This window comes from Ciconia boyciana, chromosome 16 (genome assembly GCF_034638445.1).
Source record: "Ciconia boyciana chromosome 16, ASM3463844v1, whole genome shotgun sequence".
NCBI classification, from domain to species: domain Eukaryota; kingdom Metazoa; phylum Chordata; class Aves; order Ciconiiformes; family Ciconiidae; genus Ciconia; species Ciconia boyciana.
In genome coordinates, this window is record NC_132949.1 from 10,286,579 (window position 1) to 10,302,535 (window position 15,957).

General features: G+C 37.7%; 1 protein-coding gene across 1 annotated transcript in view; it reads left to right on the plus strand.

Annotated features, from left to right (window-relative positions):
* Positions 1 to 14,807, plus strand: part of FOXK2 (forkhead box K2) — a 50,796-nt gene extending 35,989 nt beyond the window's left edge. Inside the window, exons 3-9 of the mRNA XM_072881412.1 lie at positions 1,188 to 1,335; positions 1,780 to 1,926; positions 4,913 to 5,106; positions 5,941 to 6,116; positions 7,155 to 7,451; positions 7,694 to 7,903; positions 11,137 to 14,807. Coding sequence (XP_072737513.1) covers positions 1,188 to 1,335; positions 1,780 to 1,926; positions 4,913 to 5,106; positions 5,941 to 6,116; positions 7,155 to 7,451; positions 7,694 to 7,903; positions 11,137 to 11,333 — 1,369 coding nt within the window. The 3' untranslated portion in view covers positions 11,334 to 14,807. The remainder of the gene's footprint in view (positions 1 to 1,187; positions 1,336 to 1,779; positions 1,927 to 4,912; positions 5,107 to 5,940; positions 6,117 to 7,154; positions 7,452 to 7,693; positions 7,904 to 11,136) is intronic.
* The last annotated feature ends 1,150 nt before the right edge of the window (positions 14,808 to 15,957 follow it).

The window sequence follows — 15,957 nt, forward strand, 5'->3', positions numbered from 1 at the left end:
GCAGACAAACAAAACTTGGCAGATGTAAATTTGTTAAAGCTTTATTGTATGAATCTAAATAACATTCTCTAGCTTTATTTGTTACTCAGTGTTTTGAACCACAGGTTCAAGTTAGGTTAAAGACTGTCTTTGGAGGTAAGGCTGGTTCTGGGGGCACAGCAGGCTTTGTCATTCTAATTTTTTAGTTAACTTTTTTTGAATTTCTGAGGACTGTGTTGAAATCAATTACGGCATGAATTGCTGAGGAGTATCCATCCTCGTAGAGAACTGCCAACATCTTTTTTTTGGGAAGGGGACAGACATCACCCACTGACTGTCTCTTTCCTGTTGGCTAAATGGAAATAGTAGAAGAAAACCGGCTTTGTGCAGCTGTGGCTCCTGTGAACTGTGCAAGGCAGGGGGACAACTGTTAGAAAGATGTTACAGTGAAATTATGTGTAATTTTATCTTTGTTTTTCTGTGATGGATAGCAAAATGTGAGGTATCAAGAGTCACTTCTTTCATTTGTTTGGCACTGTCTTTTGCTTTGTAGCAGTGTATCTGCTCTGTTAGCCTAATACTGCGTTAAATTAGATGAGTCAGTGCTGATGCATCCCATTTAGAGATAAGTTCATGATTTTTATACATATATATGTGTGTGTATGTGTGTGCACATACCTGTAAACACTCAAAAGAATGTCGTTTTAGATTTAAATGAGAATCAAAACTTTTTTTCCCTCACTGCTTGCTGTATTTTCTCAAATGTGCAAAAATACTACACAGGAGAGATGATCTTTTTTGAGCAGACTGAATACAAGCATATGGCAGAAATTTCATGCAAGATGTGTTTCTTGTTTCATATGAGTGTCTTTAACTACATAAGCAACCACAAATTTTAAGTGGACTTTTTCTGTTGGCAAATCTTACACAAATACAATACACCCTAATAAAGCAGTTAATCCTTTTTCCTTTGAGGAGGAAAGCCTGAGCTTCATTTATCAGGTTTCTTCCTGCAGTGATTTTAATTCCCATGGGTGAGTTAGAGAGGCTTGGAAGATGGGGTTTATCATGGAAATACTGACAGACCCTTAACTGTAGTCTAGAAGTGCTGGTAGTGGGCTTTTCTGCAATGAGAGCTTTTTGATTAGACATAATGTGGTGATATACTGTATAACAAAATAGTAGGATCTTCCTTTTATGCTCTACAGTGCTGCAAATTCCTGCCCATCTAGCCCCCGTGGTGCAGGCTCTTCAGGGTACAAAATGAGTCGTGCAATACCATCTGACCTACATTTAATGGCTGACAATTCACAGTCAGAAAATGACAAGGAAGCATCGGGTGGAGATAGCCCAAAGGTAAACATTGTTTGAAATCAAACTCATAAATTACATCTTAAGTGAATGTAAGACTTCTGAAATTTTGTTTGCTAAAGTATATGCGCTAAGTAATAATTTAACATTACAGACTTTAAAAACAATTTGTAGGTTTTTGTGATTAGATATGAGATTTATTTTGACCTCCCTTCCCTTTGGGGGAGGGTTTGTATATATTTTCAGTTATATATCTGTTATAGGCTATTGAAAATTCTCTGCTGTTGTATGTTTCTCCAGATTTTTAATATTATCTTAAGTTCTGCTACTCAGAAGAGCAAAATTGTCTTAATTTCTTTTCTGCCACAAGATTTTGGTCGTTCAAAAGTGCCTTAAATCAAGTTAATTGTGTTTTGTAACTTTTAATTTAGAAAGGGGTGTGTATATCTTTAAAGTTTATTGATGCAGACTTTTCTTTTTCTTGTACAGGACGACTCTAAGCCACCTTACTCCTATGCACAATTAATAGTACAAGCAATTACAATGGCACCTGATAAGCAGCTTACACTAAATGGAATTTATACGCACATAACTAAAAATTATCCGTACTACAGGACAGCAGACAAGGGCTGGCAGGTAAATTTGATTTCTGGAATTTTTTTTTAGTTGTGAGTAATACTGGCGGCTATAAATGGTCATAAGAAGTCAATTGGTGAGCCTAACAGCCCTTCATAAATAGAATTTGTCAAATGAGCGTGTTGTCTTTTTCTTGATTGTAAGTTCTCCAACCAAGTAGGCAATTAACATTATTCTGTATTTGAAACATTGCTTTATTCATGGAATGGTATTCTCTAAATCTCTAGAAGGCATACATACAAACTTTTGGGGAAGAAAAGTACAATTGGCACTGTGGATTTAAATATATATATATGCTATCTAGGAATGTAGTTGTGTTCTGTAACTTATAATTGTGTAAACATCCATATTGTTATCTTGAGATAAAATTAAGATATTACAAGTTCATTTTTATTTGCAAACAGTGATTTTGACCATGCAATACAGTGAAGGAATGAGTGTGTGTTACCTGTCGTTATCTTGCACTATTATGTGCCCTTTTTTATTTGTGCAATGTAGTCTATTTGTGAACTTAATCGTTTCTGTACTGAGTTAGACCAGACCCTTCAATTGTGTAGAATTAATTTCTGCTTTCTTTTCATTTTTAAAGAGACCAACCTCAGTGTTTGCCAGGATGACTAACCGAGTATGAATCAGTCTGGCATAGTCTTTCCGGATACGCATAAAGGTTCAATGCCTTTGCTGCTGTTTTTAGTTTCAGTAAAGGACAGAAGAGCACAATTAGCAGGACTGGCCAGTCTGCCCGTATAACATTCAGACTGCACTGTCGATCATGGAGTATCAATTTCACTGTGTTGCTGCTTAGTACAGTCATGATCTGCAACAGAGGCATGCTCTGAAGTTATTTTCAGGGAAGTAAAATTTGGAGAGACTGGGGGAGGGGAAGAGTGAGGAAATGTTAATACTCTACTTGCTGTAGAAGTAGAAGGCTGAAGAATATATGCCTTTTCAGTAGAGGAATAGATTTTTAAATATTAATCACATACTTGTCATAGGGCCTATATGAAAGTTGAATCACTCTTAGAGGAATTCCAAGGTTTCTGGGGAATGTAACTGTTCCTAGGTTTTTGCTGTGGTTTGGCTAGGAAAGGACTTAGCTGCCGTTGTGGCTAGGAAGTCTCTAAGAATTTTGTTTCCCTTTCACACATAAGCAATGCAGAATCCTGACTGCAGTCATACTAACAGATCTGTTTTAGCAACAAGATTCTGTTTATAAAATGTTGGTGAGCTTTTTGCTTCCTATTCTGAAATACCTTGAATATCTGTGTGTATAATGCTTCTTTATGTAAGCATCATGGAACCAAATGTACATACATTGTAATGCATGGTTAAAGAATTCTGCCTCAGAACAGCGTATGTATTTAGATGTGTAATACTTCACAAAACTAAGGTGATAGACACAGCAGACATAGTATGTTCAGGAATAATTAATTAGCACCTATTCATAAAAATAATTGGAAAAGCTGAAAATTAGGTGCTGTTCAGTCACTAGTCAAATAAAGCACTGCTATAACACTAACAGGTGTACCGCATGTGTGAATAGCTCTCCTAGCTTTTATCCATCAGGTATTAGATTACAGTTAGGGTGACCTATATGATAGGTGTTTTAAATAATATTTGAGGCTATATATGCACATACTATTCAAAACATAGAGTACATGTATGTGTATAGTATCCAAATCCTATACCCTAATAAGTAGTATTGAGGTATTTATATCCTTTATTATATAAAGGTCTCAGTTTGTTGAGGACGAAGACTCCTCTTTGTGAACTTATTTTAGCAGGTACTTTTGGATCTACTCTTTTATTCTAGCATATGGAGAAATAAATAAAATTTATAAACATGTTCTTGGCATCTTTCTAGTTCTGTTTCAACTTTTGGCAGGGAAAACCATTTCTGGTTTCATCAGTTTGCATTTGAGAAACCATACATGGTTAGCATTGCTTTAAGTTTTCCAAACTTGCCATCAGGGTCATGAGCTCAGGCACTTGAGCAGGTTTTGCATTTGATTTTTTGCAAATTTTTGGAAGAGCTTTTGATAATGTAAAGCTTTTTCTCAATTTTTCCCCTGTTCTCCCACAAGTATTTCAGTATGTATGCTTATCTTTATTTTCATCTTGTTCAGTGATTATATTTAGAGAGATTTTGGGTTTCTATATCTTTTTTTAAAAAAAATAAAGTGTGCAAAGCCAAGCATAGATACAGCAACTTCAGGGTGTTAGCAGTTTTCTACATCTCTCTGATCGAAGAGTTGTGTGTGTTACAGCAATGTGAGGATGAAGTAATGTGCAAACTAGAGTGCAGTAACGAAGACCTCACTGAAGAGCTGTTTTAGGACCTACTGCCATTTGTTGTTTTTCTAGACACACTAAATCCTTGGCTCCTTTGTTGAGACAGACTGGACTGTGGGTGAACTCCCAACAATCTAGCTGCATTTGGAACTTGTGTAATTTAACCTTTTCTTTCTGTATTGTGGAACAGTGACAGGATTATCATATAAGATCAGAATCAGTATATGCTGTATTTTACTGGCCCTCCTAGAATGAACTGACATTTTCTTTGACACCTGGGGAAGGGTGGTGTATGAAGGCTGATAATTTTTCTTTCTTTCTTTCTTTCTTTCTTTCTTTCTTTCTTTCTTTCTTTCTTTCTTTCTTTTTTTTTTTTTTTTTACACTGCACTATGCTCAGGTATTTGTAGTGTTCTAACAGTTTGTTGCAATCACCGTGTTTCTCGTTAGAGAATTAAATGGGATTCCTGTTATTGCCGCATTAGCTTACTGTTTTTTTAATTGTTGGGAAAGATTTGAAAAATGCAAGAGTCCTTTCAGGTTTATGGCACTGCCTTTGTAGTGCTCTGAGTTCTGTTGAATTAAGGAATTAAAGAGCTGAACCCCGAGTCTCCTATAGTACGAACTGCTGCAGTAGGCCACATTCTGACTTGGAAAAGTTACATGAATTCTACATATTTTTTTATGTTCCATAGAATTCAATACGTCACAATCTCTCTCTGAATCGTTATTTCATCAAAGTACCACGTTCCCAGGAAGAACCAGGCAAAGGCTCATTCTGGAGGATAGACCCTGCCTCTGAAAGCAAATTAATAGAGCAGGCTTTTAGGAAAAGGCGGCCTAGGGGAGTACCTTGCTTTAGAACCCCTCTGGGACCACTCTCTTCTAGGTAAGGAAAAACAGATGAACAAAAAGACTATGGCTGTTGTTTAATCTTCAGGCTGATACAGACTTGAAAGTTTTGGATACAGTCACAAGTTTAGTAATTTAATTTCATGCAGACTCAGTATTAAATTCTGTATCATTTGCTAGGAGGCTGCCCCATACACTAGGCTTGTTTTTATTGCTTGTTTTTAGTGTTAAAGAACTGACTCAGTTTGCATAACTATCAGATTGTTAATGTAAGCAAGCCTTGCTGTACCTTCTTTTTTTTTTTCTTTTTTTTTTTCCAGAATTACAATTTTAATTTCTAACTGCCATCTACTGCATTTTAAAACTGTTTGCAAAGAAAATTATCCAATACCAGCTACCATTTTATTGAACTTAGAGATTACAATTATGTATTTAGTTTGATAATGTTCAAGCAGAATTCATGATGGGGAAATACGTGGGTTTAAATTACTCCGTCTGTAAAGTTATGGCCTTTCTGCTGGTGCATATCTTTTATTACTTGCCCTGTAGACTGAGATTTGCTCATCATTCTTCTCCACCAGAAGAAACGTTCATGTTTCACAGATTGTTTAGAGAGTCTCCCCAAGAAGGCATCCAGCCACTTCTTCTCCATTAACTATACCTGAAATTTGCTTTTAAATTCTGTCCCTGTTTTAACAGAAGCTTTGTAAAAGATCATCAGAACTGCTTTGGGTTGTAACTTGTACTTGCCAGAATGCAGAGGTGCCCTCCTGTGGGCAGTGTGTGTTACGGTCTCTTTAGAGGAAGGTCACTGTCTTTCATAGTTCAGGAGTTAAAACACATCAGCTGCTGCTTTCATTTTTAAATACAGAAGTGCCCCAGCTTCTCCTAATCACTCTGGAGTGTTGTCTGCACACTCCAGTGGAGTCCAGACCCCCGAGAGTCTGTCCAGGGAAGGATCTCCAGTCCCAATGGAACCTGAGCCTAGTGCTATCCAGCCAAAACTAGCGGTAATACAAGAAGCGCGATTTGCACAGAGTGCCCCAGGTGAGGAATCCTGATATAAGTGTTTGGGGGTTGGAGGTGGGAGAGGGCTAATATACAAGTATTACCAAGACTTCGTACGTACACCAAAAAAAAGGGGTAAATATTTAACCTCTTAACATTTAGAGAAAATTTTTTGATAAACACGTAAGCATGCCAGGTAGATTCTGTTTGCATACATATGGACTGTTACCTCTTCCAGCACCCTTGATCACTTTGCTATTAAGCAGAGATTGTGCTTCTGTCCTGTATAGGACTGTACTGTCTTGTAACAGTTGTCACTTCCTTTCAAAACATGTTCTTTCTGGTTTAGGAAAAAAACCTGAAAACTTCAGGTTACATGGGTTACAGAAATAAGCAAATGTCTTGCACGCATCTGTGGTCATGTCATCCTTTCAAAGGTGGGGATAAAAATAATTGAAAGGATAAAGAGAAAGAATAAATCTGTGTGATAGGAATTGTCCTATTTAAAAAAAAAACAAACAAAACAGCGTAAGTCATGATGGGATAAGGATGTATTTGTTTAATTACCTTAGCTCATATACTTTTGCCATCCATTTTCTTGGTGATATTCTGGTACTACAGAAGTGCCGGTGACCGTTCTGTAGCAAAGGCAAACATGGTCCTAAGCAGAGGCACCAGGCTTTCCCCAGCCAAGGAAGCTGAGGGTTTTGCTAATGCAGACGTGCTCCACACAACACCTGAAGCACATATATGTTCCCATCTATGGAAAGGAGTTTTACTAAATGAGTATTAAACATAGCTTTGGTAGTATAGCTGCGTTTGGGGGGAGGTGGGGCAGGCTTTTGCCCAAATGGTTTATGGGTCTTCCTGAGCTAATACAGTAGCTTTCCTTGAATGTGTGACTTGGAATAGCCATGTGTCATAATCTCCATTGTCCAGTTTTCTCTTCTGGATCGTTCAGGCATTAGTGAAGGAGGTCGTTAATACTCTGAAGCTTTAGTGTTAAGTTTAAAAGAATGACTGGCTTAAAAGAAATAATTAAAATTGGCAACCTAATTTTTATCTCTTTCTTGGTAGGATCACCTCTATCTAGCCAACCAGTTTTAATTACTGTACAACGGCAGCTACCACAAACTATTAAACCCGTCACCTACACTGTTGCAACTCCTGTGACGACATCGACATCCCAGCAGCCTGTAGTTCAGACAGTGCATGTTGTCCACCAGATACCAGCTGTGTCTGTCACAAATGTGACTGGATTAGCACCAGCAAACACTTACACTGTAGCTGGACAGGCAGTAGTCACGCAAGCTGCGATGGTAACCCAGCCCAAGGTAGAACCTCAAGAGAATGGAGACCACAAGGAAGTAAAAGGTGAGAACCTGTGGGGTTAGTTGTTTTGCTAGCTCTTTATACAGAAGGAATATTATTTGAAACTTACTTCCAGATGAATGCTTGAAATGTTTGGCTAAAAGTGAGGATTTTGCATCATAGTTTCTCAAATATGTTGGGGCTAGTAATAAAACGGTATACTTATTCACTGAGGGTTGATTGAGTAAAAACAAATGGTTCTTTAACACTCTGTTTTTAACAGTGTTTTACCTTCTGTTTTTCAGTTAAAGTGGAGCCTATACCTGCTATTAGTCATGCTACAATAGGAGCTGCTAGTCGTATCATTCAGACATCTCAGACCACACCCTTACAGACAGTTACTATAGTGCAACAGGCACCTCTAGGTCAACACCAGCTACCAATAAAAACTGTAACGCAGAACGGAACGCACATAGTACCTATCACCACTGCGATACAAGGACAGGGCAATGCTGGTATGTATCGTGTCAGGATGTTCTGTTGCTTTGTACGTGTTAAAACCTCAGAGTGACCAGTGCTGAATTTTTGAATTCTGTTCTCGTGTCTTTCGTAGTTGTACTGAAAACTAAGTTCTACAAAAAATTTAGATTACAGCCTTGGAAGGGATTGTTCCCTCCCTGTTGGTAAGAACCAGTGTTTCTCTTCATTGATGATTACCTGAACAGCTATTTATTCTCTTTGTGGTCATTATAGGGATGTACTTAGTGGTGACAACCCATCCTCCCTCCTCATTAAACCCAGGATATAAACAAGTTTTAAAAGAAGTTCTTGTAAAACAGTGCCATTAAAATGGTAACTGCTCCCCAGATGATTTGTCAAGAACCAACCAACAGGAAAACAAGACAGAACTTGCTTGTGGGTTGGCTTTTTGAACTATTACTTTTTATTCTGTTTTTATTGAACCTTTACTAAAAATGACAAAAATTCTGTAAGATTTTTAGATTCTTCTTGTCTGAATACCATCTTTCCCCTCTCAGACTCAGCAGCCTGAGTGGGTACCAGTCCTTTTTCATAATTTTCATATATTCACACTTGTTCAGAGAGCATTCAGTTTTTGTTTGCTTTGCAGGTGCATACAGCTTGTTTTAACAGTTTCACTTTGAGATGTTATCTGATACTGAGGTAGCTTTTTTGTCATAAAATATGTTTATGGAAATAGTTTTAGGCTATCTCATATCAATTTATTACATGCATTTCTGCTCCAAAGTCTTTCTAATGGAGTGAATTATCTGCTTTGTTTCCTTTTTACTCTTCTTCCATCACTGACATTTATAGGTCAGCATTATGTCTGCTTCTACTTCATTTCCAGCTTAAGTAAAGCAAAAGCAATCACTGTCAGACTTCATATGCACTTTTTTTGTCGGAAGGGATGTATGAATTGAGCCAAGAGTCATGTGAAATATACCTAAAATTTATTTTTAAAAGTAAGAAATAATTCTCTTTGTCATTTTCCTAGACTCTGAAAACTCAATTGATTTCAACATGTTTTCCTTGGTAGGGAAGCCTAATGGCTGCTAGGCATTTTTAAGAAATGTGGCTGAATGTAGCAGTAGAATTGTGGTGCTTATCCCTATTTCACTGTGTGTGATAGGGGTGTGCTTGCAGTAATGGGAGTTTTCACTCTGAGATTCCTGGGCTTAAATACCTAATAAGATGTTCACATTTTGAACAGCAAGTGGGGTGTATTCCAGGTCCTGGTCTCTCTGTTACCAAAACTCCTAAACCAGCAAGAAACCAGGTAATTCTCAGGCAAAGCATCTGAAGGGGGAACTAGGCCTACAGAAATAGTTGTATGTGTCTGCAAATATGTCTGTGTTCACACACATGCATCTACATACGTCTGTGTTCACATGCATACATCTGTATTTACGCACACATTTGTGTGTGTGTGTTTATCTCTGTCTTTGGAGAAAGATTTGTGCAATCTGAAAGCCAAGAAGTCCAGAGCAGCTACTGTTCTTCTAACATTTTCTATTTGTAGTAAGAAAGTGCTTTCGGATCTTACTCTCGGCAAAACAGTTTGGCAGCGCTTTTTACTACCTGTCAGTCTAACTGAAAGCTGTGAAGTCCAGAGTAAATTCAGGTCTCTTACTGCAGAATAAAATTATGTAACTAGATATTCTTTACTTTGAGTTTCAGTGTATGTTTCAGACATCATTGTTCTTTTGTGTATTTCATACTTCCACTTATCAGTTGTGGCTGCAGCCAGCAAGTCTCTTTCTACTAAACAGACTCCGGAGTGAATAATGTAGTCTAGTCTTAATGCATGTTTGAACATGAGGGGTAAACTTCTTGTTTTCATTTAAGCAACACTAAATTTGCAGTAAGGCATTTTATTCAGAAGTAACTATCTCTACGGCATCTATTCAGAAATTTTACAAGGAATAGCTTTTCTAATAGAAGGTGAATGACTGTTGAGATACACAAATTATTTTACAGTGCAGTGAAGCTTTTTGTATCAGGTAAATATTTTCTGCAGTATTTGTTCTACTGGTAAATACTAAGTAGGGAACAGTTTGGTTACATGCAGAGGTGACATTCCAGCTATTCTGTAGGATAGCTTCCTAAGAACAAATATAACAAGTTTAGCAAATAAGAATTCCTTATGGACTTCATGTTTAAGCTCCACTAGGAGGGAATGCTGGGATAATGTCAGCAAAGCAGTGGTGCTGAAGAAAGGGAAGTTGTGTGTGAAAACAAACCAACCAACACCACCCCCCCACTCCCACCCCTCCCCCCCCAACACAAAACCAAACCAAAACCAAAAAATCCCACAGGTGTTTAATAATGTTTAGATAAATTTTCATGAAATGCAACTAACAAGTAAATATATAATTAGCATTTTGCATTATTTGCGAAGACGTTTGAATAGTTGGTTTGATAAAGTCAGGGTTGATATTGAGAAACAGACTGCTAACAAGTAGAGAGAAGGAACCTTTGGATGTCTCTAAAGGTTTAAAGGACCACACTTGCCCGTGAATGGTGACTTGGACTATCTCTTCCATGGAATGAGAAAGATTAAAATCTTGTATAGGGTGTTTGAACTGTATACGTTGCTGTTGATCTAATTCAGTTGTGCACTTGAATCTAATCAAATATGTCATTTCTTAATACTACTCCTTGTTAAAGCATTGCCTTTTCCTTACATTGGGGGTAAATGCCTCATTATCTGTCAATGAGGAATTGCTGCTTGAGTCATCTGCATCTCATGGCTGTGTGAATTGCATGGCTTTTCTTAAATAAGTTACGGCCACAGATGACTACGACACGGTGGTGCTTTCCTTCCAGGCCAAGTAGTGCATTCTGCAGTCATCCATAGACGTGGCCTGGATCTACTGAAAGGGGATTTTGAATTTGATTCCCAGTTCTGTCTCAAGTTACGGTGTAGATTGGCTTTCAGTTGTTTAATCTTTCTCTGTCTTCAGCTCCCCATTGACAAAACGGAGATATTTCCCTGTTCTCTCCCACCTTTGTCCAAATCTGCATGAATGTTGAGTGGTCTGGGAAAAATGTCTTTCAGGTTTGTACAAAGATTAAACAATTGGACCTGAATCTCAACTGGGATTGCTGATACCCCGTGTAGTACAAATAAAGGAATTCATCACTTTAATGAAAAAGCAAGTTTGCTTTCAGAACCATCTCTTTTGACAAAGATTAGGGTGCTGAAGTTTTTATTATCTTTTTACAGCTGCTGCGAGTCCTTTGCATATGTTAGCAACCCATGCATCTGCATCGGCATCTCTTCCAACAAAGCGCCAGAACGGAGACCAGTCAGAACAGCAGGAACTCAAACGTATCAAAACAGAAGATGGAGAGAGCATAGTCATAGCTGTTAACGTGGACACCCCATCTGTGGCAGTGAGTGATAAAGGCAGCCAGAACTAGAAACTTAGGGGAGTTTTCTTTTTTTTTTTTTTTTTTTTTAAAAAATAAACTCCATGGTGCCAAAAGGAGACACTTAAATATAACACCTAAAATGTTGGAACATGTTCTCACGCAGTGGGGAAAGGGGCCCTGTGATCAGACTTCAACTTTCAGCACTGAAAAAAACCAACACAGGTGGCCTTAAAACTTGGTAATTTAAAGTCAAACTGCAAAACATCTTGTTCCAGAGGCTGTGACCCCCGCTCCTCCCTGCCCCCTACTGAACTGTGTACACTGAGAAATACAGTGTTGGGGAGGGCTGCAGCTTTAAAAAAATCTTTATCAGATTATTTTAAGGACTGAGTATCTCAGTGTAACGGCAGCATGATAAGCGCTTAGTGTGAACTGGTTTCAAACGATTGTATATTCCTTAAAGGGAACAGAGGCAAGGAGCCATTTCCTACATCTTGGCAGCTAGCCTTTCATAATGACCTACCCGATGCAGTTGTTGGTAGATATGCAGTATTTTGTTGTTCACATGTGGAATTAGAAATTTTTGAGGTGTATTTTCATTTCTTTGCAAAATAATGGGGTCTTTGACATTTCAAATCACTCCATTTCTACTCCGGAAACTTTGGAATCACACAATACTTTTCATGTGAAATTTTGTTTGGTAAAAAACTGAATGTAGGGTTTTTTTAACCAATGGAATGATTTACTTTTGTCTGTCCTGTTAAAGTTCAGATAAAGCTACTTTATTACATCTGCAAATTTTCATATTTTAGCAGTTGCCTGATAAATTTAATCAAATTTTATTACCATGTGTAGTGATCAAATGCTTCTTTGGGCTTGCATGTAACTGATTAGAAATTACAATGTAAATGAGCCGTTAACTGACGTAAAGAACTGCTATGAATTTGACCAGAGCTGCACTTATCTGTTTCTCTTTCTGCTACCTTTTGCTGTTTGTTACTTTGTGTTGACTTTGACTGTCCCTGGCATATTTTTCCAGTCTAAAGTAAAACAAGAGTCTCGCTTAATATTGTGTATGTTTAAGATAACAGACTGTTCTTCATTTAGAAAGATAAAATTCTTTATCACAAGTCCTTTTAAAAAGAGAGTAAAATTATCTTGTCAGAGGTATATTCGATATTTTTAAGCTTAAGCACCCATCAGTAGAAATTAATCTGACCAGTTTCTCCGTAACACTTTTGATGTCATACACTGACCTTTTGGGGTCTCCATTAAGAGTAGCTGTTGTGGTTTTCTAACAGTGGCTACCATATTATTATAATAATTTTTTTTAAAGTGTGTGTTCTGCAGTTGAACATTTTAAAATGTATTGGTAATTTCTCACTTTAATTGTGGTAATAGATTCCACTTTACATTTCAAAATTAAATTTAAACATAAGGCTGCTGTTCAGTCTTCAATTCACATAACGTCTTATTTCCTCATGCAGTAAGGTGAGTGAAAGCTAGATAGTTGGCTTAATTTGAATCTGATTTTTGTCATTTTCTGTAATAATGATGCATTATTTATATTTTCTTTTCCACTATGAAAGGAAAAACTGTATTTTCATGATGGACTGAACAGTTTGGAGTGGTTTATTTAGGCAGCTTTTGGGGACTATTTACCTAAAGACCAAATATGAGAAATCTGTACAAGTTTTGTGTTCATCCACAAAATGGAACTGTTACAATGTCTCTGCAGATAATACATATTAAAAAGCTATGAAAAAAAAACTCTACACAAGCTGAATTTATAACAGGCATTTAAAAAAAAGCATAACCTGAAAAGAAACATTTCTGTAAAATTGCAACATTTTCTTTAGAGGTTTTAAAAATAAAAAAAGTAAAGTTTTAACATACTTTTTTTTAAGAAAAAAAATCCAGTACTAGTAATTTAATTTGGTGTTGAATGAATTGACTAGAATGTGGTTTATTTTCAGAAGTGAGAATCTGTTCACAACTAGGGCTAGGTGAATAATAGTGTATAAGATTTTTTAAATAAAATTAAATTTTATTCAGCAAATTAACTAAGTTGAAATTACTCAACAAGTGTGTTTGAAATATTTATGCATATTTTGGGGTGATTAATCCAACTTACATTGGCAGTGCCAAAGGAAATGGTATCAGACCAAACAAGCCAAGGTGATCCTTGCTGTCAGTTAATGGTAGGCGAGCCGTACACGATGTCCTCCTGGGTAGAGGGGGAGATGAGAATATGGTCTGGGTCCTGATGCTGTACTGTGGTGGTGTTCTGCACTTCTTGGTGCGTGTGGAATTTGGCACAAGAACGTGCCTTTGTTCAGCTGGATAAACCCTTTGAAAAAGCTGTGCGATGTGAGAAAAGTGCTTACGTTCTTACATAAAAATAACATATGCTTATCCGTGCTTTTGGCGATGCTGAAGAACGCTTGTATGGGATAATCTCCAGTGCTTTGGACTAATGGAGACTTCTCTGTCTTACGTATCAGGCCTTACTGAACGGAGTCGTCGGGTTGTTGACACAAAACCATTCCCTGGTTTGTGTGTGTATTTATGTGCCTCCCGCTATTAACACAGTGATGGTTACTGCATAATAGCAAAGGCTGAATGAGACTCCTGTCACGCTGCTGCTTCCGAGGTGATGCTCGTGACATTTCTTAAATTGGTCTTAGGTGCTGATCATCCTGGACTCCCACGGTCAATATGATCTTTCTTTTGCAAATGGAGAATGTCTTCAGGTGATTCATGTCTGTACAGATTTGACCTCTCTTTAGGAATTGATGTAACCTTTCCAGTTACCTTTTGTGTTTTATGATGCGTGGTGTTATTTCCTTTTGTGCTCCTTCGAGGCTGCCTGTTCGGTGTTCTTTCTGTTAAGAGTCAGCTTTTGTGTTATGTTTAAAATTACTTTGAAAAAGACTCAGAATTCTAACATATGGAAGACCTAAGTGTGCATATGGTTCTAGTGACAGAAGTGTTCATCTCCACTGCCAGCGTCTTCTGTCCTCCTTGTGCGAGATCCCTCTCCCTGTCCTTACGTCAGCTTTGTTTTTGATCCAGCTGCATGTGGCAGTAGCCCCACGATCCCGGCAGGTTTGGGCAGCTGGCAGCACGGTCTCCTGGGCAGTGGGATATTTTTGCCTTTGGACACCTTCTGCCTTCGTGCTGGCTGTTGTAACAGCAGCTGTAGGGCATCGTCTGGTCCAGCAAAGTGACACTGACTCTTCAAAAGAGAGAGGGGACTGTGGATGGAGTGGCATGACAGACTAATTCTTTCTGATCGGTGGGATCAATTAGTCTCAATTCTGAGCTGCTGCCTCCCCCCTGTCCGCATTGCAACATATTTACCACAATGGTAGCAGTCTTTATTATCCCATTTTTAATTGTGCTGATTTGAGGTAAATACCTGTACCATGCTAATCCCAAAAGATACAAAAGCACTTCTGCTTCATAAACCACTTCGCAGTACAGATTGCTGTACAGGAGGCAAAACTGGGAAAACTTTGCCTTTACTTGCATGGTTGTTACAATACCAGTTCATTTTAAAATGTTGGTTTTCATAATTACTTAAGTCCAAAAGTGGAACTTGAAGTTTCAGCAATCTGTGTTCAGATCTGTGTTTCGTATCTTGATTTAATTTCCCCCAAAAGGTAAATTTTGAGTGGTTGGTAGTCATTAATACAGGTTGAATTGTGATTTTTATGTAGCATGTGATTTTTGTATCAATGCGTGTGTGATAGATATCTGTCTAAAAATATGTATTTTTTTATATATATATATATATCATTTACACTAAATTGAGTGCTGCTTTCTGCTAACCTGATTGACCCCGTTCTATACACGTGTCTTAACTACATAGTCTAACATTCTTACTGAGAATCCCATGTTGTGTCTGACATAAAATTAATTGATAAGGGGAATGTCTGAAGTTAGTAAGTGCATGGGTTGCTTTTAACCATCAGGTTCTTTGTGATCTGATTTGTGGACTGGCAGATGAAAACAAGCTTTACTCCTGCTTCTGCTTCTACTTGTTTTCTTTCCTAACTATTATTCAAGCCAAACTTTGAATTAAGAATGATTTTTTTGTATCAAAGAGTCTTATTCTTCTAGAGGTTGTGTTAGCATGTGGGGCTGACTTCAGGTACGTAGCTGGGGATTTGCATTAGTTCAGTGATTTGACTTCAAAACAACGGTGGCTACAGCTGTATTGATTTAGCACAGACTGCCATACTAACTGAGAGATTATTTTTTTTCAAGTAAGTTTAATGAGATGTGCACTTTCTGGAATAATTTTCATTAATGTTGGCTTGGTTTCTGATCCTCTTTTTATGCATTAGTTATGTTCTTGTTTCTCATCAGAGTTGAGGAAATGCTTTTGTCTTGAGTACTCAGAAAACTTACTGGAATGCTGGGTCTGGTTTTCATGGCAGTACTTTCAAGAAGCGCTGGGGAGAAATCAAAGGAGGGCTACGAAATGACTGTGAAGGGCTGGAATATTTGAAGCTGAAAGAGCATAACCTATCCTTTAACAAAGAGAATGGACTATTGTGTGAAATTCAGCAGGATCTCTTACAGACCAGACCAGAGTCATTGGCGTGTTTAAACAAATACAGCCTTTGGGGAAGAAGAAAAAAAAGAAGGCAGTAAAATGGGAGCA